Raw genomic sequence first — 24749 nt, 5'->3', positions numbered from 1 at the left:
AAAAATGTTTCATAATTTGTCATACTTAAGTTGAAAAAAAAAATACTGAAATGAAACGTTTAAAACAGAAAGTTTGATTTTTTTAATTTGTTAGTCAAAATGACCATTTTGACCTTTTTATCCAATTTGGTAATTTTATCGGAGTTTTTTTTTGTTTTTCCGTTATTTGACCCATTTAAACAGAAAACAAATTTTTTTTTATTTTTTTTATTTTTGGTCAAAGAATTCATTTCACCATTTTTATCAATTTGCCCATTTTGTTCAATATACAGGGACCATATATGTTAATTTTGTTAAAAGGAGGGAAAATGACTCTCAATTGATGTTTGATTTGGTTATACACAAAGTCAAGCTGCCATTTTGTAGTCTAAATAAAATTGATCTACACTTTTTTTTTATTTTTTTAATATAAATTCATTAAATGGAATCTTTTAATTTTCTCAAGTTTTTTTTTTCAAACTGATGCAACTCCTGCATATTGTTTTTATAATTAAAAAAATGATTTTAAGATTTTTTGACCAAACTGCCCCTGCATACTATTTTTATAGTTAAACAATTTGACCGGTCGAATGTTTATTTATGTAATAGTGTTTCATTTTTCCCAATTTATGCAACAATGATTTGCATTTTTACCATTTATGCAACAATGTTGTGCTTTTTTGTTTACCAATTTATGCAACATCACGGTTTTGGTCTTATAATTGTATTGTAGCCGATGCCGGCGAGCCCGCTTCTACCACAGAAGACTCCGACGAGTTCCCTATATCTCTTCTTTCATGGATGTTTGCGGATTGCTTCCACTTCCCAATCTGAATTTTATGTTCTGTTCAGCTCTTCAAATGTTTTCGTTCTGATTGCCGTTCATCTTCTCTGTTTCCCTTCCAGGTGTTCATCGTCCCCCCTCCATCTTCTCAGATAGCTTAATGGCTTTTAAACCCTAATTGGTTGTAGATATGTATCTTACCCACCAATCATATCTGTCCAACTGTCCAACATTGAAAACGGTGCAAATGGTTTATTCATTTGTGTAATTTTTATTGAAATCTGGCCACATCTCAATGTGGTTGAGTGCATCGTTTTAATTTGTGTTGGATTTTGCTTACAAATTGCAAAAGGATGAATGGTAGGAAGGAGAAATATAGGGCTTCTTCCCGACAGAGTTTAAAAGGGTGCGACGATCACACCTGCACTTACAGAGCTTACTTTGCTTACTCTCCCCATGGTATCGATTCACTCTTCCTCTCTCTGTCTACATGTTTGTACGTCAAATATGCTGTTGATCCACACCATAGTTGACCAATTTTTCATCCATGTCGATTTGGAATGTAGGATTTGTTATAGCTTCTGATGACATGAGTTGCCATTGTGTACAGTAATTGAAGACTATTTGTCTTAACCTTAATTCCAGCCACTACCACATATTTTTAGGGTTTCTTAAAGGTAACCTTGCTCTTTCAATATATGAATTTCTGTTTAAATTCTTCAGACTTTTAATCAGTATATGAATTTTCTTTTTAATTATTTCGAGGATGACTTTCACTTTGCAGTACCTTAACAACTGCACTATTGAAGGTTTGCTAAACTAAAGTTTTTTTTGTTCATCTTCTTCTTAGGAACATGTCAGAAACAAACTTGATGCAATATATGAAGAGGCTGTAGGAAGAAGAGAGTTGCACTAATTTAGGTTTCCCTATTTATAAGGAGTTTCTAATAAGTTAAAAATTATGATACCACACCGAATACTTTCATTTCTTACATTAGGACATTATACTCTTCAATCTATCCAGCTGTATTGTATTTGAATGACATTATAGCATCATACTTTCGTGACCCGCCAAACACTAATAAAAAAGATCCGACCCGTGCAATGCACGGGCCTCATTTCTAGTTAAGCAATATATAATGTTCATACACCAATCTGACACCAAAAAATTGTAAAAACTAATCAAAATATCAAGTTTCAAGTTTGTTTATTCGAGTTTTGGAACTGTTCCAAGTAAAAGTAGAGTTCCAAAATACGGTTTTAGCATATATAAAAAAATACAAGAGCACAAGTTTAGTAAGTTATTAAGCAATATATAACACTTATACACAAAACTAAAATTTTAAAACTTAGGAAAAATCACATGTCACTAAATTTTAAATTCATTAAAGCTTGTTCAAACTAAATCCAAAACCAGATGAAACACACAAAACAAAGTGAGCAATTTTACGTATTGTTACATATCAAAACAATATTCAAACCACATTTTAATCAGGTAAAGCAGTTCCTCTCTCAAGATTGTTCTTGATCTCAAGTGTATATCTTCCAAAAGCACGTTCAATCTTCTTATTAAAATGCTCATTTCTATCATTAATGGAGTCAATATCCTTCTCTTCATGAAACCTTCTTCTTCTACTAAATGTGTTCTTCTTCTCATCTCTATCCTTCAACTCCTTCACCATTCTTTCAATCTTATCTTCTGAAACTTTCGGTGCCTGATCAAAAAACACCTGTTATTACACCATTCTACTTTTAAAAAAATATCAATTTTTCAAAGAAAAAAAAAGACTTGCCTTTCCATATTGTAGACTTGAAGCTTCACGATAGAATTCTGGATCTGCTTCTTTCATTTTATTGTATTCTTCAAGATCAACATCCATTTTTTTAGTCCGTTTCTTGTATGCATCATATAAAGTTTTCTGATTAAACACTGTTGACAAAAATATAAAATAATAAATAATTAAATATTTGTTTGTAAGTAATAAATGAAAAATGTGATTTTATAGTTTTATACCATCCCAGCCAGCTGGAGCAGGATCTTTCTCCCATTTTTTGTACTTTGTTTCTGCCATTTGTTGTGTATCTAACATGTATGCTTTTGACATATCTAATCCATTTGAATCAAGAAGTTTTCCAATCTTTTTCTTCCTCTCTTCAATCCACTTTTGTTTGGAAATTCCTCTGGATTCTTGTGGAGCTTCCATTCTTTTCTTTTCTGCCACCATGGCAGTTTGATTGGCTTTCCTTGCCTCATTCTACATATACAAAAAACAACAACATAAGTATATAACCAAGGAAAAAAGAATGATAAAAAGTGTACTATGTTGTTGTATTTTGATTTTTGCATACCATCTTTAGCCTTAATTCGAATAATTTCTTTTGTTTCCCTGTAAGCTTAGTGAAGTCCACTTGGGGTTGATCATCAGGGGCATTGTTGTCATCATCACTTGGATTATCATCAGGGTCACTTTGGTCATTATCAAGAACCTTAGTTTGAACAGATGTTGGTTGAGCAGCTTGCAAGCCAGCTGAGTTCATTCATAGCCATTAGTCAAGAAATGTTAAGAAGAATTGAGCATTAAAACAGTAAAAAGAAAATATAGTCAAGAGAAAATCGATAACCTGGTTCACTTATACTAGCAAGTTTCTTGGCTTCAGCGATAACTTTGTAGCAAAATTCACTACATTCATGGTATGGGTTTGAAGAATTTCTGCAATCTGGATGTAATGCTCTTTCCCCAGTCATATTTTTGTGTATATGTTACTGCAGATGCTGAAAAAGAACAACATAAACCTTCAAGAAACTGTATTTTAAGTTTGTTTACAACAAAGTTCATATTTCCTTCTCTCATTGGATCATAAAGCTATATCTATGCAATTATACCAAATATAAGAACATGTATATCAATAAGTAGACATTACATAACACTGTGAAATGCATATGAATTAAGAACTGATATTATAACCAAGAAACTAACATAATCACTTACTCAAAGTCTCTTAAACAAAAAGGAAACACAAACATCATAGCCTAAGGAGGCTATGAGATTCACTCAACTGCCAGAAACAAATCCATGTTTACGTGGATAACACAAAAAATCCAAAAAATTATCGCAATCATAGGCAAATTGGACAACCGTCGCTTCACTATAAGCAACGAGTCAGCATAATCTTTAAGGCTTCAGCCGTAGTTATTCTCGAAATTTAACCAAAAAAAGCCCTAAATAATAGTTTAGTAGAAACCCTAGATTAACATAATCGCAAAGTGTTTGTGCAAGACTCTAATTTGATATATAGATTTTGGAATAAAGTAAACATATACCAAAATTTACATGCATTTATGTTATGAAATTTGGGAATCTAATGAAAATTACCTGCGAAGATCGATCCGATGAAGATGGAGAGACGCAAACCCTCGACGGGAGATATTTGTAGTTGTTTAAAGTAGCGAATCGAAGGGATTTATGTGATTGGTTCTTACGCGGACTCAGGGAAACTGAATCATATTCAGGAATCTGGATTTTAGACATATTAGGACCGGTATCGATAATTCCGGTTCAAGTTAGGGTTCATAAATTTCCTTCAAATCATATTTTATTTTTATTGCATTTGCAACAAAAACCTTAAGTTGAGTTTTTACTTTTTTCACTTTTATTTTTTATTTTACTAATTTTATCTAATTAATTTATTCAACTTTCTAGTATCTATCTTTTCCACCGATTTTCAATTTCCTTAAAGTAAATACCGTAGAAAAAACTTTTAAGTTTGCAAAAAAGAAAAAAAATGGTTTTACCTAAACTGAATTCTTTTTAGTTTACTTCATGATTTTTAGGCAGAGTATTAATTTTATTCAATTTATATTTTTTTATCAGATTCATGTTGATTGGACATCTTTTGTTGATGTGAAATATAATGATAACATTTTATATAAAAAAAAACGAAGAATGGTGAAAAAGAGGCATGTACTCAAGACCTCTCGAATGAAAAATACATGCACCTGCGCCAGTGAACCATTTTTTATTTTTTTTTTTGTAATTAATGCCATCTTAATTTCACTCTAGCAAATCACAAGAAATAACAATCTACTTATGATTTCGTTCATTTAAACGCCCAATTATAGGAAAAAATAAATAATGACCACATACTTACGATATTTTAATGGACTTGTTATTTGTTATCTAAAATAAATAAAAATAAACACAGGTTATCACTATTGTGTTAGATTGGCTAAAATTGGTTGTTTAATACATTTTTGTAAGATATTTAATTGACATAGCTTTCACCTTTAAACATCTTAAATGGGTATAAAAGTTTATATACTTTTAATTTGTTAATCTTCGAATTGTTAAATAGATAGATTGATTTATTCCAAGCAAGTATCTATACAGTTAAAACAAAGTTTACAAATAAACATAAGAAATATTTGTATATGTATTATATTGGGATAATGACTTAAAAGGGTAATCTATTATTCGTTTTGTACATATTTAATCACTGACTTTGTTTTTGTCTATATTTTCTCATTGAACTTGTTAAACCGTTTAAAAAACATCCTTATAACCTGTAATAGTAGGTTTAGCCGGTTTCCGACATATTTGACTGCTCTGGCAAAGCTCCGGTCATATTCTCCGATGAACATGATTTTCCCGCCGAACTTAAGAACTCGAATTTGTTCTCTCCTTATGTCTCTTTGTTAGATCTAAACAAATTTTGAACATAAACCCATGTAGGTGTTCGATTTTGAAACTTAAGAACTCAAACCCGGAAATCAATTCTTCATCTTCATCTTCTTGTGTTCAAACTCAAGAACACACATCACAATTTCTCACTCAAAAAACGATTTTTGAAATGTGTGTGTATGTTAGATCAGAACACGAACCGATATCTTCAAAAATTGAACTTGAAATTGCTTCTGGGGTATTAACACAAATCATATATATTCCAGATTCAAGTTCATCTTCAAACTCGATTTTTGGGTTTGAAAACCCTAACTCGAGTTCATCTTCAAGCTCGTCTGACCTTCAAGAACTCTTCAGATCTTCAAGCTCGATTTTGAGAAAACCTCCACATGTGAGTGTGTTCATCTTCAAGGAACCTAAAACACACAAACTCGATTTCTTCTTTGTTCTTGGAAATCGATTTCTGGGTTTGAAAACCCTAACTTGACCTAGGGTTGTTCTTGAGTTTGATTTTTCGTCTTTATATACTGGAATACCAAACCAATCCTCGAGTTTGTAAGCTTCAAACAAATCGAAGGTGTGTGTATGTGTGTTCATCACGTGTGTGTATTCATCTTCATATGTGTTCGATTTCTAAAAAAAAAATATCTTACCCCAAATCTGAGTTTGTAAGCATAATGTGGAAAGAGTTCGAATTGCAGATGGGTTCTTCTAAAATAAACTCAAAATCTAGAATTTTTTGGTTGGATTTGTTCATATGTGTTTCAGATCTTTATCTAGTTCATCAGGGTTGTTCATCGTGTTCTTGAGAGATTCTTCATATTTGAGTGTGTGTTTGTTTAGAACACGAACCAGATCTGGATGTGTGTGTGATTTCGTTTTTTGACAGATTTTCCATAAATGATTTATCAGATTTGAGTGTGTGTATATGTGGGTTAGATCAGAACACGATCCTAGGCTCAAGAAATTGTTTCAGGTTTGCTTAAGAACACTATGACCGGAGGTTGAAGACAATGAACAGTGATCTGATGGAAAATCATGAATGTCGGAGTTTTTGAGGTCGCCGGAAAAATCAGGAACGCCGGAGAAGATGACCGGAGCTGTCAAATACGCCGGAAACCGGCTAAACCTCCAATAACAGGTCATAATGATGTTTTTTGAACAGTTCAACAAGTTCAATGGAAAAATATAGACAAAAAAAACTCAGTGACTTAATGTGTACAAATCAAAGAATATGTTACCCTTTTAAGTAATTATCCCTATTATATTGGTAAAGGAGATTTATCATCGAGAAAGAGAAAAAAAAAAAAAAAAAACATTTGTTATGCATTGAACCAGAGACTAGCATCAATGAGACATAATATTTTTTATATCATCAAAAAAACAAAACAATAAGGTCATCAAAACAACAATAAAAAGATTATCCACTTTCAGTATTTATACTTGAATACATGTCTCCATATTAAAAAAACGATCATCTTTTACAAATTTATCGTCACAAAAAAATAGATAACAAAACCAACAATACACAAAAGACAAACCTTAGCAAACAACAAACACCTTTCTTGCATGGTCTTTGACATGCATCGGACTAAAAGACTTGTGTCCACCAGACAAACATTACAATCTTTTGTCCTATCCAAAAAGACAAAACAAAACCATATTCGGTGAGTTATGCAAAAAACGTAAATATCCTTTTCCTCGCACTAAAAAAACCCTAGAAAAATAAGTGTCCACTCTAGTATAACAATATTACTTGGCATGGAAGTACATGATATTTAACGCCGTATTTTCAACATCCTCTTTTCCGATTCTACCCTCAAACCAATCCTCAATAATCGAGCTTCCATTCAACATACCATTTGGCCATCTATCAACCAACTGAAAACCAAAACAAGAAGCAGCCAAAAGTATACACCCTTCATCAACTCTCCGAAACACATGACACAAAATGAGCACTCCATCAATTGAAATCAACTCTTTTGCGGTTTTAAACAATGGCATAATTGCTTCCACAACATAAGTCACATCCGTACCAATAACAACATCAAAACCCTTTTCGCCACTCACTTTTTTCACGGATTCTATATGTTCTTCGTTACCCCATTCTAGTTTCTTGATTTTTAGCTTTGAAATTAAAGATTCTTCAAGATTTGAAATGACGTTTTCTTGAAGAAGCTCGAGGGTTTTGTTGTCCCCGTCTGTGGGGACAACAAGACGGGCGGTTCTGACGGCGATCATGGAACAGATCCCGCCAGAACCAGACCCGAGTTCTAATATTGTTTTCCCGGAAACAATATTTTGGTTTGAGGCAAGAATGGAAGCCATGAGTTGCGCGGATTCCCATAACATTAAGCCAGTTGATTTGCATGTGTGTTGGAATTCTTTTGAAAGTAGTTTGATTTTAAAGTTCCAATCTCGTAACTTGTACTCTGTAATCTATTACAAAAATAAATAAATTAACAACATACTTTCATTTATTTGTGTTGTAAGTTGAAACTTGAAACATGTTGCTTTGTATTTGGATCACATTGTTATAATTGGGTGGATTTTTTAAACCCTAACCTCATCCTTTGGTGAAGAAATCCCAAACATTTCAAAAGCAATTCCTTCAGAAATATCGATATCAAATCCCTCTTCAGTCTCCTTTGAAATTTTAGGGATTTTGTCATCTAAACGAAAGGCAGCTTGGACCCAACGCCTAACAATAATAAATGATTTTTTCTTCATTTATATATGAATAAAAAATTAAATTAAATAAAACTATAAATTTTTTTAATATTATTAGATTACTTACCGATTCATTACTATCTCACGTGAACGATTTTCTACTTGCTTGCAACACAAACCACATTCTTCGATTTGTAACCCGTTTTCTTGAAACAAATTTGTCAAGAATTCCTCAGAAAAATAGAAAGCACGCTGAAACATAAGATGCAATAAAAAAAAGTTATAAGAACAACAAAAAAAGGTACAAGATTAAAAATCAAAAAGGGCAAAATAGTAAAAAGCACTTGTACTTTTAGTCTTTTACAATCCACCGATTTAGTAGGTTAACTTTTACTTATATTATGTAACGATTAAACATTATACATGTTTTGACCATTTAAAGAGCAATCACAAATAATACAATTGTGTATTTTTTTTTAAAAATTATTATTTTTGGATTTTCCACTTACAGTTCCATCACCTCTGACAAAAAAATTCTCACTGATTTTCTGATCCTTAGAAATAAGCCTTTCCTGCCAATAAAACAGCATGATATTAAAATAAATGTAGGGTTAACTGCAAGAAATAACAGTCTACTTTGCTCTAATAGTCAATTATTATTATTAAATAAAAAAGTCTTACAGAAACAGTGAAAGGAGTAAAAGAAAAATGCTAACCTGAGCAAGATCTCCTGTAGCATAATCGCGGAATAAGACATAAGCATTTGGCTGGATATAAGAATTATTTAAAATTTTAGGTCAGTAGACTGACTTTATTATAAATTTTTAATAGAAGCCAAAACATTTCAACCACTATACCAAAAACGGTTCTTTCAAACTATCAAAAAATATAATGGTTTTGTATTTTACCTTATAAAAAAAAACATAAAATTTATATTATTACCTTCATAATCTTTTTGATGTTTTTCAATACCAGAGGCATCTTCTCAGGTGATACTGCGGATAAGACAAATATCTGCTTAAGAAGTCAGTCAATCACTTTAATAATATTAACGACCCCACAAACATGTACAAATTACAAAAAACACATTTTTACCAGTTACCCAATTTTATTAAAGACCAAAATATTCTTAAAACACACACACACACACACACACACAAGGTGCTTTCACCATTTTGACAAGTTAGCCATTGGATTACTTTTTTATGACTATTATAATAATTGTTCAGTGGCTTAAATCGATAACATGGTGAAAGTATGTGATCAAAATCGGGTAACCTTGACAATTTAAAAACATCAAGAAACTGCTTTTGTACTTGTTATAAACTTTACATGATAAAATCTTGCAATACCATTGTTACAATATCAACAGAAGATGGAGGTATATGTTTGACCAAGTCTTCACTAGTCAAATCACATGCAAATGCATTTATCTTTTCTTTTTTAAAGTCTTTATGTGCCTGTAGCAATTAAGAACAAGAAAAAGAAATCAATTAATACATATTACCATCAATAAAGCATATGACATGCATCGATTCTACTCTAGAAACTCAAATCATATGAAACATCATGCAAAAGGGTAACAAAATTTATATATATAAAATAAAGTTTTACCTTAACTAACTCAACTGCACGAGGTGAAAAGTCACAAGCATGAATAAATATACCAGGGTAGGTAGCAGCTAAAGGAAAGATAGTGTTTCCAGCACCACATCCAACCTATAAATCAATGTATGCAAAAAAGAAATCATTAAAACATGAGTTGAGATTGTGAATATTTATTAAAACCATTTTGTAAAAAGAAAATATAGCAATGAAATTATTTACCTCCAGAATAACCTTTTCCTCTGCTTCCTGAAATAGCAAGAGATGTTTTAGACTAATGAAATTGAGATGCTTACATTTTCTTCAAAAGTTGAAATCTAAATTTATAATAAGTGGTAAGTAAATACTTTGTACACTCACAGAGAAAAAGTGACCCCATTCTTTATCCAAGTAATGTCTATCCTTGAAAAACTAATGAAAAAAAAAGGTTACAATATTAACTTCTAGAAGAATCTAACAGCAACCATTGAAGGTATATGAAAGTTTGCATTCAAGGGTAAAAAGGGAAATCAAAACTAACCCGATCTTGATGACGTTTGTAGAAGACATCCCAATATTTCTTAGCATCCCTTTCATATTTTTCTGTGAAATACAGTTTAAAATTTAGGTTGTTGTTTCTTTCTGACTTAATAATTGTGACAGGAAAGATGGGTAACTTTTTACAAATTTGTCCTCAAGTAATAATTAAATATAGTTTATCCAGAAAAATACCTTTCCAAAAAGTGGTGACTTCATTATTTGGTGTAGAATATATTTGTATCTTTGGCTTTTGCCCAATACTCTCTGATGCATCAGATGCCATTCAAAATCACTGTTATTAAAAAGATATTCAGAATGACAGTTTAATTTCATGAGATATTAAATTTGTTGTGACTTGAAACAAAGAGTAAACAATTAGGTTGGATGGAATGGAATGGAATGACAAAAGAATGAAATGGACAAGGTAATGGAATAAGATTATAACAAAATATATTTTCTAGTTATTTCAGAAAACAAATTTGTAACTTAATTAAAATTGACGTTAGGAACAATAAACTTCCAAAATCAATGTTCTATACCTTAATTGACATATACATTACTTCTCACTAATTTTACTTCAATGGAATGCCATGTGTTTGTATCCAAAAATTATTGGACTTCCATTTTGAAACCCGTTTACTTACTATGTTTTTTAATAAACAAAATTATTTGTTCAGTATATTGTAACTTTAGTTTCTTCATATAACAAAGCACAATTATAATTTATCAAACTCCCATCAAAATCATATGTCGAAGGAGCAAGACTTGCCACTAAACTCAAATTTGTTTCATAAAAACTCACAAATTAATCCAAAATAAAAATATATTATAAAGTATGGGGTTTCTTCTATCAGTTCAGCAGGCAAAAGGGGGGTTGCGAAGTGAAATATCATTATTCTAGTATCCATGTAAACACACTTTTTTTGTCTTCAAACCTCAAACAATTCATAAATATAACAAAATCACACACATAAAAGATTTAACCACTAAATCACACAAAATTAGAAGTTGAACAATCAACAATAAACATCAAAATTATGAAAATTAAGTACATTTAACCACTAAAACTATTGCCTACCGATTTCAAGCAGCACAATATATATATATATATATATATATATATATATATATATATATATATATATATATAATGCGTCACAAAAATTAGGTCAAGATTTTATAAAATTAAAATAGAAAATGAGGTTAAACTTACATGACACTTGAGATTGAAGAGCATGCGAGTGTATAAAAGTTGAGAGAGGACTCAGAGTTTGAGACAAGCAGTTGGCTGATTGCCGATTGCTCTTTGTGAGTTCGTGTTCGTCAATCAAGAGATGCAAAGAGCCGAGACAGAGTCATCAAAATTACAGGGAAACTTTTGTTTGTCATGACTCGTCGCGCAGAGAAAAAAAAAGGCCAGACTTACCATCTTTTGGGCTATTCAATGGGCTGCCAAAGGGTCAAATAAAATGGACAAATACGGTCTAGTCAAGGACCCATGTATTATTAAAACAGTTGTGTTACCAAGAGATCCAATTACACAAATAGAAAGATAATGATAACTCGATAAAACGCCATACGTAATCCTCCGCGGTTCCCGTTTGCACAAGCGCCGACTATTGCTCGTACAAGTCGTCGCCCTGGATTGGTTGGAATCGTTTGAGAAACACATCTTTCATCTCCTCCCATGTATTTATCGCTTTCTGCTTGTTTGACCATCGAAACCAGGTCAACGCGTCTCCGCTAAGGCATAGAATGGCAGCCGCGATTTTTTCTTCGTCAAGCCACTGGTAAATTGCAAAATATCGATCCGCCTGTAATATCCATCCATCGGGTTCGACGCTGTCGAACCCTGACATATCGATTTTCCGGTGCCTGAACTCATAACGACCACCCCCTCTCCCTGCATCATTTTGGTGAAGAGATCCAAAGATGATTCCACCAGGACCAACGCCGCCATTTCCATCTTGTCCTAACCTCCTGAGCCGGAACATCACCACTGAACTCCCAACACCCTTGTTCTTGTTCATAGGGTTCCCAAAAGGTGTATTAATAGTTTAGTAGGGATTCGAGTTACCTTTTCCGGTCCCAGCCATGAAATCCAGTCTTTCCAGCACCTTGTTCATTGTTGCTCTTGATTACTACTGGTTCTGAGTCATCTCCTCTTGTCCTTGCAGGAGAGTGTCCATCCTTGCCTTCATTTCTTAAATGTCCATATTATGAGACTGAAGCTGAATCTGCATCACCCCCGCTTGATCTTCCAGCTTCTTCACAGCAGCTCCTTTAGAAGCTCCTCCCATTGGATGGAACAGCTCTGATACCAATTGGTGAGCTCTTAATCTAACCAACACAATCACTTAACAACTTAACTAGAAAACACAAAGGAATGAAGAACAAACTTGAATACTATTAAGATAATCCCAGGATTCTAAATCTGGGTATCTCCAAAATACGAACAAGGTTCTTTTACATAAAACTTCAGCTACTCAAAAAGGAAGAAACACCCACTATATATACTCTAGACTGGACCAGCAGGGAGGCAACCACAGACCGAGCAACGAATGTTGTCCCCCACCAAAATAAAACAAACTGCAGAGATAGTGGTGAAAACAATTACTAATAAATAAAAGGGCATAAAAGACAAACGCCATACTCTCGTGCCTTAATTGGCTTCTGATTCACGGTTTGTGGTGGAATTCGGATTGTGGGACCTCCTTCGGTAAACAAACTTGATTGGGGGTTATCAAAGTCATTATCCTAGTATCCTTTAAAAGATAGCTATAAAATTAACCTTTTTTAACACCACCCTTTTAATAATACAGTTGCGTAGACTGTAGTTATCAATTTTATGTGCCTCTTTGCAAGCCCATTAGGTAGCCCAAAAGATGGAACTGGAGTACTAGACTTTCTTTTTTTCTCTCATGACGAACAAAAGTTTTCCTATAATTTTGATGACTCTCTTTCCGGCTCTTCGCCTCTATTGATTGACGAACGCGAACTCACGAAGAGCAATTAGCAGTAAGCCAACTGTTTGTCTCAACTTTGAGTCCTCTCTCAAACTTTATACACTCGCATCTTCAAATTTCAAATCTCATGTAAGTTTAACCTCATTTTTTATTTTTATTTTGTAAAACCTTGACCTAATCTTTGTGAAATTTCAAATCTCATGTAAGTTTAACCTCATTTTTTATTTTTATTTTGTAAAACCTTGACCTAATCTTTGTGACGCATTATATATATATATATATATATATATATATATATATATATATATATTTATTTGTGGTGCTTGAAATCAGTAGCCAATGATTTTAGTGGTTAAATGTTGTTTATTTAGATAATTTTAATGTTTATCGTTGATTGTTCAACTTCTAATTTTGTGTGATTTAGTGGTTAAATGTTTTATTTGTGTGATTTTGTTATATCTATGAATTGTTTGAAGTTTGGAGACAAAAAAAAAGTGTGTTTAGATGGATACTTGATTACTTGAATAATGATATTTCACTTCACAACCCCTTTTGCATGCTCTGAAGTGATAGAAGAAACCCCATACTTTATACTATTTTTATTTGGAATTAATTTATGAAACAAATTTGAGTTTAGTGAATTATTTCTTTTTCCTAAAGTTTCGTGGCAAGTCTTGCTCCATCCACATATGATTTTGATAGGAGTTTGATAAATTATAATTGTGCTTTGTATATATGAAGGAACTAAAGTTACAGCAAAATTCACTACATTCATGGTATGGGTTTGAAGAATTTCTGCAATCTGGATGTAATGTTCTTTCCCCAGTCATATTTTTGACTACATGTTACTGCAGATGCTGAAAAAGAACAACATAAACCTTCAAGAAACTGTATTTTCAGTAATGGAAAGGAGAATAGAGAAATTATTTTAAGTTTGTTTACAGCAAAGTTCATATTTCCTTTTCTCATTGGATCATAAAGCTATATCTATGCAATTATACCAAATATAAGTAGACATTACATAAAACTGTGCAATGCATATGAACTAAGAACTGATATTATAACCAAGAAACTAACATAATCACTTACTCAACGTCTCTTAAACAAAAAGAACCAGAAACCTCATAGCCTAAGGAGGCTATGAGATTCACTCAACTGCCGGAAACAAATCCATGTTGACGTGGATAACACAAAAAAACCCAAAAAATTATCGCAATCATAGGCAAATTGGACAACCGTCGCTTCACTATAAGCAACGAGTCAGCATAATCTTTAAGGCTTCAGCCGTAGTTATTCTCGAAATTTAACCAAAAAAAGCCCTAAATAATAGTTTAGTAGAAACCCTAGATTAACATAATCGCAAAGTGTTTGTGCAAGACTCTAATTTGATAAATAGATTTTGGCATAACGTAAACATATACCAAAATTTACATGCATTTATGTTATGAAATTTGGGAATCTAATGAAAATTACCTGCGAAGATCGATCCGATGAAGATGGAGAGACGCAAACCCTGGACGGGAGATATTTGTAGTTGTTTAAAGTAGCGAATCGAAGGGATTTATGTGATTGGTTCTTAAGCGGACTCAGGGAAACTGATTCCAGTCATAATTTTTTTTTTCTCGAAAATCCTCCTCCCCCATTTAAATCAAGACATCCTACCCAATTAAATCAAGAGACATGTCATATATTAAAATTTCATTAAATGTTACACATGTCACTATTTAATTGGGTAGAAGTATTTGTAGAAACAAAAAGTATAAGAATATTTAATTTTTTCAAGAAAAGAATCAGGATTTATTTAGATATATTAGGACCGGTATTGATAATTCCGATTCAAGTTACGGTTCATAAATTTCCTTCAAATCATATTTTATTTTTATTGCATTTGCAACAAAAACCTTAAGTTGAGTGTTTCCTTTTTTTATTTACTTTTAGGGGTGTTTGGATAAATTAGATTATAACTTATTAGCTTATTTGCGGTGAGAATAAACAATAAGCAAGAGGGAGATGCTTATTAAAATCAGCTTATTTAGCTTATCCATACCACAATAAGCTGATTTTTAATGATAGGATATTTAGTTTATCTCTACTACAATAAGCTGATTTTTAAGGATTCATATTCAAACACTTAAACTTAGCTTATTGTGGTGAAAATAAGCAATAAGCACCCTATTGTTTCCCTATCCAAACACCCCCTTATTTGTTATTTTACTAATTTTATCTAATTAATTTATTCAACTTTCTAGTATCTATCTTTTCCACAGATTTTCAATTTCCTTAAAGTAAATACCGTAGAAAAAACTTTTGAGTTTGCAAAAAAAAAAAAAAAGGTTTTACCCGAACTAAATTCTTTTTAGTTTCCTTCATGATTTTTAGGCAAAATATTAATTTTATTCACTTTATATTTTTTTATCAGGTTTATGTTGATTGGATGTCTTTTGTTGATGTGAAATATAATACAAAATTGTAAAAATGGTCACTGTGGTATGTATTTTTTGGGGTTTTAGTCCAAACCACGATTTTTTTGGATTGGTGGTCATTGAGGTAGTTTCGTTACGTTTTTGGTCCCTCGGTAAAATGAAATGACTGTAATACCCTTGGAGTATTTATTTTTCATTTTTCTTTCAATTTTTTAAATCTAATAGTTATTTTAATAATTAAAAAAGAGAGGCCCACCTCTCTCTCTCTCTCTCTCTCTCTCTCTCTCTCGTTCCCCCTCCCTCTCTCGAACCCACCCCCCATGTTCATCTTCTCCGACCAAACCATCTGATTGCAGCCCTAAAACATTAATTATGTTCATAAACAAAAAAATGATGAATGACCATATTGAATCAATTGAAAATGCTTAGATCCCATCTAACCAAACACTCGTAATGAGGCTTCAAGACAAAACATGTACACCCAAACACTCGTAATGAAGAATAATCTGGAAGTTGTCCAAACAACATTTCATAAGGAGACTTCCCCGAAGTGTACGCAGTATGAATGCGATTAATAACATAAGTGGCGGTATGAACAACTTCTCCCCAAAACATATTGGGAACTTGAGCAGAAAGTAGTAAGGATCTGGCAGTTTCTAGGAGATGTCGATGTTTTCTTTCCGCAACACCATTCTACAAAGGAGTGTTTATACAAGATGATTGATGTATAGTGCCATCAGATGCCAATAATTGTTTAAAATCATTGGAGGTAAATTCTCCTCCCAAATCACACCGATAACATTTTATGACAGCAGAGTGTTGAGTCTTGACAAGAGCTCTGAATTCACTATATATATAGTGAAAAAATCAGACCTGCACTTCATAAATAAACCCACGTATAACGAGTGTAATCATCAATGAATGAAACATAATAGTTAGATCCTGATTTAGAGATGATCGGAGAGGGACCCCACACATCAGAATGCACGATATCAAAGGGGGCAATGGAATGTGTGACACTTTTATTAAATGGTAAAGCAGAAAAATTTCCCAGTTTACAACCACAACAATCAGAAATATCATCAATTTTCAAAGAGCCTAACACACCAGTGGAAACCAAAAACTGTAAACGAGACGCTGAGACATGTCCCAAATGAGAATGCCAAAGATAAAAAAACAGACGACGAAGGGTTTAAACGAAAAGACGACAAATCGACACAAGATGCAGCAACATCATCAACATAGAGCTCCCCAAGTCTATGGCCTATCCTAATCACCCTCCGAGACCGAATGACCTGTATACAACATAATGAATCAAGAAAGAAGACCCAACAACCAGATTTACACAACTAACTGACCGATGCAAGATTCAAACGCTAGAGAAAAGTGATCGAATAAAGCATTTGTTCATACAATACGCTCTCGAACCTCAACGCTGACCTTCCAAGCTAGGTAGTAGCTTTATAAGGTAGTTTTTTCTTTTACCGGTCCCCGTCGCGGCGTTAGGAGACAAATCTAAACCAGCTAGTTCAGTCAGATACCGACTAAGCAACCTCTAAAGCAGCTATCGTCTTTTAGCTCTTTTCTTTATGATTATGTAGCAGCGGGGCAGTCGTTACACCATTCATGCAGGTCGCTACTTCCTTCCATGTCCATCTCTCATATCTACAGGGAAGGGAATCAAAGTCCTCTCTCTCTGCTGTTTGGATTCGACTTCCCTACTTTCCCTTGCTATTTTTGAGTCAAGTGTGGGAATGTAATACACATCTGTTAAAGATTTATATGGAGTGACAATAGAACCAACACCCTCTACTGACATGGGTGTAGCACTAGCAAACATAACAGAGACAGGTGTACGAGAAGATAATGAAGCAAAAGATGACAAATGTGGTGACATGTGATAAGATGCACCAGAATCCAATATCCACAAGGATAAAGGAATACCTGACGTGTTGGATGAAGACAGACCTGAATGATACATGGAAGCTGACATGGCAGTTGGATTGGCAGCTAAGAACTGTCTGAACTGCTCAACAATCTATGGATCCAAGGTTGATGGTGGTGTGAAATCTGTCTCATTCTCAACTGAAGGTATAGCAGCAGCGTACTGTGGTGGCCTAAAAGATGGAAATGAGGGACGTGACTGTCCAGAAGACCTGTTCTGTTGTGAAGCCTAAGACTTTGCAGGTAATCTCGTTTGCTGTTGCTGCTGGTTTCCTTTATTTGTCAGCAAAGGACAATTTGCCTTCCAATGGTTCTTCTTTTTACAAAAAGCACACTCATCAAATGCAACTTTAGGACGACTCTGGTTTGAAGACTGAGGTCGTTGTGGAACATCAAAAACAATAGGAGTGGCTGTCTTGAGACCTTTGTCAGCACGGGACTTGATACGAGTTTCTTCAGCAATCAACTTGTGAACAACCGAACCAACATTAGGAAGAGGTGTGCGATGCAAGATTGATCTGCGCAAGCCTTCAAAACCTGAACGTAATGCCATCAAGAAGTGAACCAAATGTTGATATTCCCTTCTATCAATATAAGGCTTAAAAGCCTTCAACACATCAGGTTCTGTAAGAGCCAACTGATCCCACAAATCCGACATAGCAGCATAAAATTCCTGAACACTGAGATTGTTCTGTTGGAGGGCTAGAATATCAAACTCTAACTGATACTGCTTTGCAAAGTTAGATTGAGTATACAACCTAGCCAAGTGATCCCAAACCTCATTTGCTGTGTCATACTTCGCCAATTGTGTACCAATAGACTGGATAATAGAATTATTAATCCAAGTAATGATCTTGGAGTTATCAGTCTCCCATGAATCAAGTAAGGTTGCATAATTATTAGCCTTCTCGTCTGTTACTTTCTTCTTGTCACCTGTAACAATCCCCCACATAGCCTCGTAAGAACTTTTTCATAACATAACTCCAATAGGCATAGTTTTTGCCATCGAGTTGAATACTAATGGACTGAAGAGAATCATCTCTTGGGGCCATATTTCAGTATCAATCAAACAGTAAATATGAGTAGCAGCAGAAATAATCAAGATCTTGAAATCAACAAAACCAACAGACGAAACGAAACCCTCGAAACCGACAAGACGAACAAATCAAATCAAACTGAATAAAGAAACGAGAAAGAAACCATACTCAAAATTGCGATGAACAGTAACGTAAACAATGCGATAAACAATAACGTGAACAGTGCGATGAACAATACCGATGAGCAGTGTCGTGAACAGTACGGTGAACAGTGCCGGTGAACAAGTACCGATGAACAGTGTTGTGAACAGTACCAATGAACAGTACTCTCGCCCCCAAAACGAAAGTACAAACTAACAAAATATAGAACGGCTAGGGTTTCATATTATTATCAAATGAGAAAGTACAAATACAATTAAAGGGAAAGGCATAATATATAGAGAAGATAATTAGGGTTTCCTAGCTAAAAGGCTAAATCATAAAGCCCAATACAAGAGAAAACCCAAAATCTTATTAGGCTAACATCTTCTATCACTTCAGCAGGCAAAAGGGGTTGTGAAGTAAAATATCATTATTCTAGTATCCATGTAAACACACTTTTTTTGTCTCCAAACTTCAAACAATTCATAAATATAACAATATCACACAAGTAAAAGATTAACACAAAATTAGAAGTTGAACAATCAACAATAAACATAAAAATTATCCAAATGAAGAAGATTTAACCACTAAAACTATTGCCTACTAATTTCAAGCAGCACAAATAAATATATATAATGCGTCGCAAAAATTAGGTCAAGTTTTTAAAAAATTAAAATAGAAAATGAGGTTAAACTTACATGACACTTGAGATTGAAGAGGATGCGAGTGTATAAAAGTTGAGAGATGACTCAAAGTTGAGACAAGTAATTGGCTGATTGCTGATTACCGATAACCCTTTGTGAGTTCGCTTTCATCAATCAAGAGAGGCGAAGAGCCGGAGACAGAGTCATCAAAATTACAGGGAAAATTTTGTTTGTCATGACTCGGGGCAGAGAAAAAAAAATAAAGGCCAGACTTACCATCTTTTGGGCTACCCAATGGGTTGGCAAAGGGGCGCATAAAATGAACAACTACGGTCTAGTCTAGGACCCTTGTATTATTAAAACGACACGAACTAGAAAGATTATGATAATCATAAGATGTTAAGAATATAATTTTTGAAGACTCTGATCCCATTTGATTTTGGAGAGTCGATGAAGATGATAAAAAATCAAGAAAGAATTTTTTTAGAATGTATCCACCAACAAGTATGTCACCAAGAATGTTAGTTCTCATCTTGTATGAAGTACTACAGATTTCACATGGTGTGCATTGACTATAAAGAGTTGAACAAGATTACGGTGAATAACCATTATCCGCTCCCTACGATTGACGATTTAATTGATCAGCTTCAGGGTGCATCTTGGTCCACGATTTATTTGAGGGTAAGTTATCACGTAATGAGAGTCAGAGACGAGGATATTTAGAAGACGTCCTTGAGGACTCATTATGGACATTACAAGTTTGTAGTGATGTCATTAAGGCTCACCAATACACCAACATTGTTCATGTACCTCATAAACCGGGTATATAAGTTGATGCTGGATCATTCTATGATTATATTTATTGATAATATATTGGTCTATTCTAAGAGCAATGAGAAGCATGAGTGGCACTTGAGAGAGGTTCTTAAGACTATGAGGAAAGAGAGGCTTTATGCCAAATTCTCCAAGTGCGAGTTTTGGTTACATGAGGTATAGTTCTTGGGACAGCTTGTCAACCAAAATGGTATCTTGGTCAATCCGGCTAAGATCGAGGCGGTGATGCAGTGGGAGGTTCCGAGGTCTCCATCTGAGATTTGAAGTTTCCTTCGGTTGACATGTTATTGCAAGAGGTTTATTCATGATTTTTCCAAGATTACAGTTCCTCTAACTCAATTAATAGAGAATAATGTTACCTTTCATTAGGGTCCTGAGCAACAGACACTATTTGAGGTTTTGCAGCAGAAATTATGTGAGACACCAATGTTGATCCTTCCCGAGGGTGTTGAGGATTTTGTGGTTTACTGTGATGCTTCGAGTTTGGGTGTGGTTGATGTGCTTATGCAAATGAGTCATATGATCGCGTACACTTTGTAAGCCTCGGGGTGTGAATTATCCTACTCATGAATTAGAGCTGAAGATAGTGGTTTTTACCCTCAAGATTTGGCGTCACTGCTTGTATGGATTTCGGTGTATCATTTATACATACCATAAGAGCTTGAGATATTTGACAGATCAATCAAGCCTTAACATGAGACAACACCAGTCGTTAGATGTTCTGAAGGATCATGACTGTGAGATCCTTTACCACCCAGGCAAGGCCAATACGGTGGTCGGCGCTTTGAGTTGGAAGTTGGGTAGTGTATCTATTCGGGATTTATGTTTGGTATTTGTAACATCCCAAAATCATAGTAAATTTTTTTATTTTAAATAAGTCAAACTATTCATTCATTGTTCAAAAACGATTAGAGTCAAGGTATTCTCAAAACATCAAAGTAATTTATAAACATATAATGCGGAATAAATCTCTAGGGGATGTAGTGCGATCAAACCGGGCCCTTCCTTTTGAAAACAGAAGTACCCGAAACCATAAACATGAAATCATAAGCACAAAGCTTAGTGAATTCTCCAAAATACCCCACACAACATAACATATACACACATTGCATGTTGGGTCCACAATCTCCTGACTAGATTACCCTGGCCCATAGTCTCCCGACTAGATTGCCCCTAGCCTACATTCTCCCGACTGGATTTCCCCTCTGGCCTATAGTCTCCCGACTAGATTGCCACTGTCCCGCAGTCTCCCGACTGGATTGCCCAGGTTGTTGGCCTACAACACAAAGCAGTACCGCCTCAACCCACCCCCACTATGTAGACATATGCAACAAATAAACATATAAACAGCAAGTACATGTAATCATAAAAATATACCAATTTATCATATAACCAGCGTATATAGGTAATCATATAGATATACTAGTCTATCATATAACTAACGTATATAGGTAATCATACAGATCTATCAGTCTAACATATAATCATAATAACATCATCCTATATACCAAAATACATAACCTAGTGGGTCAACATTGGTGCCTTCGACGCATGAGTACAGTGAGGAAAACTCACATCAAAGACTAGAAGATAGCTGAACAGCTCACTGATCCAAATACCGACTCTACTGGTCATCTATACAACAAACAAGGACTAAGCCTCAATCTACAACTTAAAATACCCCAAATGACTTAAAGTCAAACTTGTTCAAAGTCAACAGTCAACGGTCAAAAGTTAAAGTCAACATCCAGTCCGAGTACGCCCATCTTAATAGCTCTACGCCCAGTGTAGAGCCCAAGATGGTAATTACGGGTGAAAATGTAACGACCCAAATTTACAAAGAAATTTTCATTTTTAATTAATAAAACCCATTTGCATAATCCATGAGATCCTAACATAATTGTTTTCAAATCGGTATTCATTACAACTTATTTAATTCATCAGAGTGTCCCCAAAAACATATCAATAAAAGAGAGATAGAGTGCACGTCGCGCCATCACACCTTGCCCTTGCCCTTGGGCTCAAATGTACCTGAAACAAATCAACAACCTGTAAGCGACATGATTAGTGAGTCCCCCAGAGCATACCACACACAATACACATACACATATCCTGCTAGCTAATTAAAGCTACACACACATCACCCAAGCCATGCATACATAAAATCTGTAAGAATGCCATGGGCTACCCCATATGACATCCACGCCCCTTGCCGACCTTTCCATGAGGCCGCTGATGCTCGACCTTGACCTTCCTACAAGTCAAGCACCGCTCTACAAACCAAGCAATTTCCCGCTTCATGCATGGCCACCAATAACTCAACCTCAAGTCCCTATACATTTTCGTAGCTCCTGGATGTATAGAGGACTTGGACTTATGCGCTTCCTCTAATATCTTCTGTCTCACTCCCCCGGTTACCGGTACCCACACCCGGCCACACTGCGTCAAGAGACCACGACTATCCTTAACAAACAAAGGATATTGTCCTCGAATCCTCTCTACCTTCCAATTTTCTTTCTTCACTCCCTCGACCCGAGCCTCTTTGATCATCTCCAACAACGGAGAGATCACCGTCATCCTCAAACACACACTCCCAATCGGGGAACCAGCCGTCTTACGACTCAAAGCGTTGGCTACTACATTGGCCTTCCATGGGTGGTATAGAATCTCGCAATCATAGTCCTTTAGCACGTCCAACCACCTTCTTTGTCGCATGTTGAGGTTCTGTTGGTCCATCAAATACTTCAGACTCTTATGGTCGGTGTAAATGGTACACCGCACCCCATACAAGTAATGCCTCCAAATCTTGAGGGAAAACATCACTGCCCCCAGTTCCAGATCGTGAGTAGGGTAATTTGCCTCATGCAGCTTCAACTGTCGCGAGGCATATGCTATCACGTGCCCTCTCTGCATCAGTACCGCACCTAACCCTGAAATTGACACGTCACAGTACACCACCAGATCATCTAATCCCTCTGGCAGTACGAGGATCGGAGCCTCGCACAATCTCCGCCTCAAGGTCTCGAAGGCCAACTGCTGATCCGTACCCCACCGAAACGTCACATTCTTCTTGGTTAGACGGGTCAATGGCACAGAAATCTTGGAGAAGTCCTGGATAAATCTCCGATAATAATCCGCTAGACCCAAGAAGCTACGAATCTCAGATGCATTTTTCGATACTTCCCACCACATCACAGCCTCAACCTTGGCTGGATCAACCGAAATACCCTCCTGGTTAATGATATTCCCCAAAAATTATACCTCTCGTAGCCAGAAATCACACTTGGAGAACTTGGCATACAACCTCTCCGACCTTAGGGTCTCCAACACCTCTCTTAAATGTTGTTCGCGCTGCTCTCTGGTCTTAGAATGGACCAGGATATCATCAATGAAAACGATCACCGACCGATCCTACATCGGTCTACACACCCTGTTCATAAGATCCATGAATACTGCTGGGGCATTGGTGAGCCCAAACGACATCACTACAAACTCATAATGCCCATACCGAGTCCTGAAAGCCGTCTTCAGTATATCCTCATCCCGAATCCTCATCTCATGGTACCCCGACTGAAGATCTATCTTGGAGAACCAAGACGCACCCTGTAGCTGATCGAACAAATCATCGATCCTTGGCAACGGATAACGGTTATTCACCGTTAGCTTGTTCAGCTCCCTATAGTCGATGCACATCCTATGCGATCTATCCTTCTTTTTCATGAAAAGAATCGGCGCTCCCCACGGGGAACTGCTCGGTCGAATGAACCCTTGGTCTAGTAGCTACTGAAGCTGTGTAGAGAGTTCATGCATCTCTGGTGGTGCCAACCGGTATGGTGCCTTTGCTATCGGAGCGGCACCCGGCACCAAGTCAATGCGAAACTCCACCTGCCTCTCCGGAGGCACTCCTGGTAACTCTTCGAGGAAAACATCCCGAAAATCCTGAACAACCAGCACACTGCCTACATCCTTCGTGATCTCTACCCTTGTATCCGAGATATAAGACTGCCCCCGCGATGCTCTATCACCATGTATCACCAGTTCTCCCCCACTTGGGGTTCGAACCCTCACCAACTGATGCTCACAGTCAATCATGGCCCCGTTGGCCCCTAACCAATCCATTCTAATAATCACTTTCAGCCCTCGCAACGGTATCGGGACTAAGTCGACACGAAATCTCTCACCAATCACATTCAGGACATAATCCCGATATACTCTCGCATCACTAATGGTGCAGTCATTTGCAATCTCTACCTCGAGCAGGGAATCTAAAGTTCCCGGCGCTTCCCGAAACTTCTTGCTAAGCGCAAGAGACACAAATGATCGGGTGGCACCCGAATCAAATAAGACGTGAGCATACATACCATTGACCAAAAAGGTCCCTATACAAGCATATAATATACATAAGCGAAACAGATCCATAGAGTAGAGAAGAATGAATACATACTAGCCACAACGTCTGGCGCTGCCCGTGCCTCCTCGGTGGTCAGCTGAAATGCACGACTCCTCACTGTTGGAGCTTCCGCC

General features: G+C 35.5%; 3 protein-coding genes and 1 long non-coding RNA gene across 6 annotated transcripts; 1 reads left to right on the top strand and 3 right to left on the bottom strand.

Annotated features, from left to right (window-relative positions):
- Window positions 1-1126: 1126 nt before the first annotated feature.
- Window positions 1127-1640, top strand: LOC145103901 (uncharacterized). The gene is made up of 3 exons (XR_013706927.1): window positions 1127-1222; window positions 1330-1440; window positions 1614-1640. It is a non-coding gene; the product is annotated as an uncharacterized LOC145103901 (long non-coding RNA).
- Window positions 1641-2127: 487 nt separating this feature from the next.
- On the bottom strand, window positions 2128-4315 carry LOC145107533 (GCIP-interacting family protein). The gene is made up of 6 exons (XM_079044436.1): window positions 4138-4315; window positions 3386-3536; window positions 3113-3291; window positions 2778-3018; window positions 2557-2693; window positions 2128-2478 (listed from the first exon to the last, which is right to left on the bottom strand). The coding sequence occupies exons 2-6, from the start codon at window positions 3507-3509 to the stop codon at window positions 2251-2253; spliced, it is 909 nt and encodes a 302-aa protein (XP_078900562.1). The 5' UTR covers window positions 3510-3536; window positions 4138-4315; the 3' UTR covers window positions 2128-2250.
- Window positions 4316-6878: 2563 nt separating this feature from the next.
- LOC145107532 (S-adenosyl-L-methionine-dependent methyltransferases superfamily protein) lies at window positions 6879-14826 on the bottom strand. 3 transcript variants are annotated; one of them, XM_079044434.1, is made up of 14 exons: window positions 14676-14818; window positions 13972-14059; window positions 10429-10528; window positions 10238-10299; window positions 10078-10128; window positions 9940-9966; window positions 9727-9831; window positions 9465-9572; window positions 9055-9126; window positions 8829-8879; window positions 8622-8684; window positions 8240-8364; window positions 8008-8143; window positions 6879-7881 (listed from the first exon to the last, which is right to left on the bottom strand). In XM_079044434.1, the coding sequence occupies exons 3-14, from the start codon at window positions 10517-10519 to the stop codon at window positions 7195-7197; spliced, it is 1578 nt and encodes a 525-aa protein (XP_078900560.1). In that variant the 5' UTR covers window positions 10520-10528; window positions 13972-14059; window positions 14676-14818; the 3' UTR covers window positions 6879-7194. The 3 variants fall into 3 exon arrangements, with proteins under 3 accessions (XP_078900560.1, XP_078900559.1, XP_078900561.1); XM_079044433.1 differs by lacking the exon at window positions 13972-14059 and having other exon boundaries at window positions 14676-14826; XM_079044435.1 differs by lacking the exons at window positions 13972-14059; window positions 14676-14818 and adding an exon at window positions 14292-14497.
- A 2972-nt stretch (window positions 14827-17798) lies between these two features.
- LOC145105202 (uncharacterized) lies at window positions 17799-18521 on the bottom strand. The gene has a single exon (XM_079042333.1). It carries the CDS (start codon window positions 18519-18521, stop codon window positions 17799-17801), a length of 723 nt encoding a protein of 240 aa, XP_078898459.1.
- Window positions 18522-24749: the final 6228 nt, after the last annotated feature.

The sequence above is a fragment of the Lactuca virosa genome, chromosome 4 (assembly GCF_052849685.1).
Source record: "Lactuca virosa cultivar CGN04683 chromosome 4, Lactuca_virosa_CGN04683_v6, whole genome shotgun sequence".
Classification (NCBI taxonomy): Eukaryota; Viridiplantae; Streptophyta; class Magnoliopsida; order Asterales; family Asteraceae; genus Lactuca; species Lactuca virosa.
The sequence above is the reverse complement of the archived record's forward strand: the minus strand, read 5'-3'. Positions and strand labels throughout refer to the sequence as shown.

Excerpts from the sequence above, each read along its gene's own strand:
- LOC145107533 (XM_079044436.1), bottom strand. The coding sequence starts at position 3,509 with ATGACTGGGGAAAGAGCATTACATCCAGATTGCAGAAATTCTTCAAAC. Across the intron at positions 3,292-3,385 it reads TGCTAGTATAAGTGAACCAG|CTGGCTTGCAAGCTGCTCAA; the intron begins GTTATCGATTTT and ends GAATGAACTCAG. Across the intron at positions 2,694-2,777 it reads TGCTCCAGCTGGCTGGGATG|TGTTTAATCAGAAAACTTTA; the intron begins GTATAAAACTAT and ends TTTTGTCAACAG.
- LOC145107532 (XM_079044433.1), bottom strand. The coding sequence starts at position 10,519 with ATGGCATCTGATGCATCAGAGAGTATTGGGCAAAAGCCAAAGATACAA. Across the intron at positions 9,127-9,464 it reads CTGTTGATATTGTAACAATG|ATATTTGTCTTATCCGCAGT; the intron begins GTATTGCAAGAT and ends CTTCTTAAGCAG. Across the intron at positions 8,144-8,239 it reads CGTGAGATAGTAATGAATCG|GCGTTGGGTCCAAGCTGCCT; the intron begins GTAAGTAATCTA and ends TATTATTGTTAG.
- LOC145105202 (XM_079042333.1), bottom strand. The coding sequence starts at position 18,521 with ATGTGGGGGATTGTTACAGGTGACAAGAAGAAAGTAACAGACGAGAAG.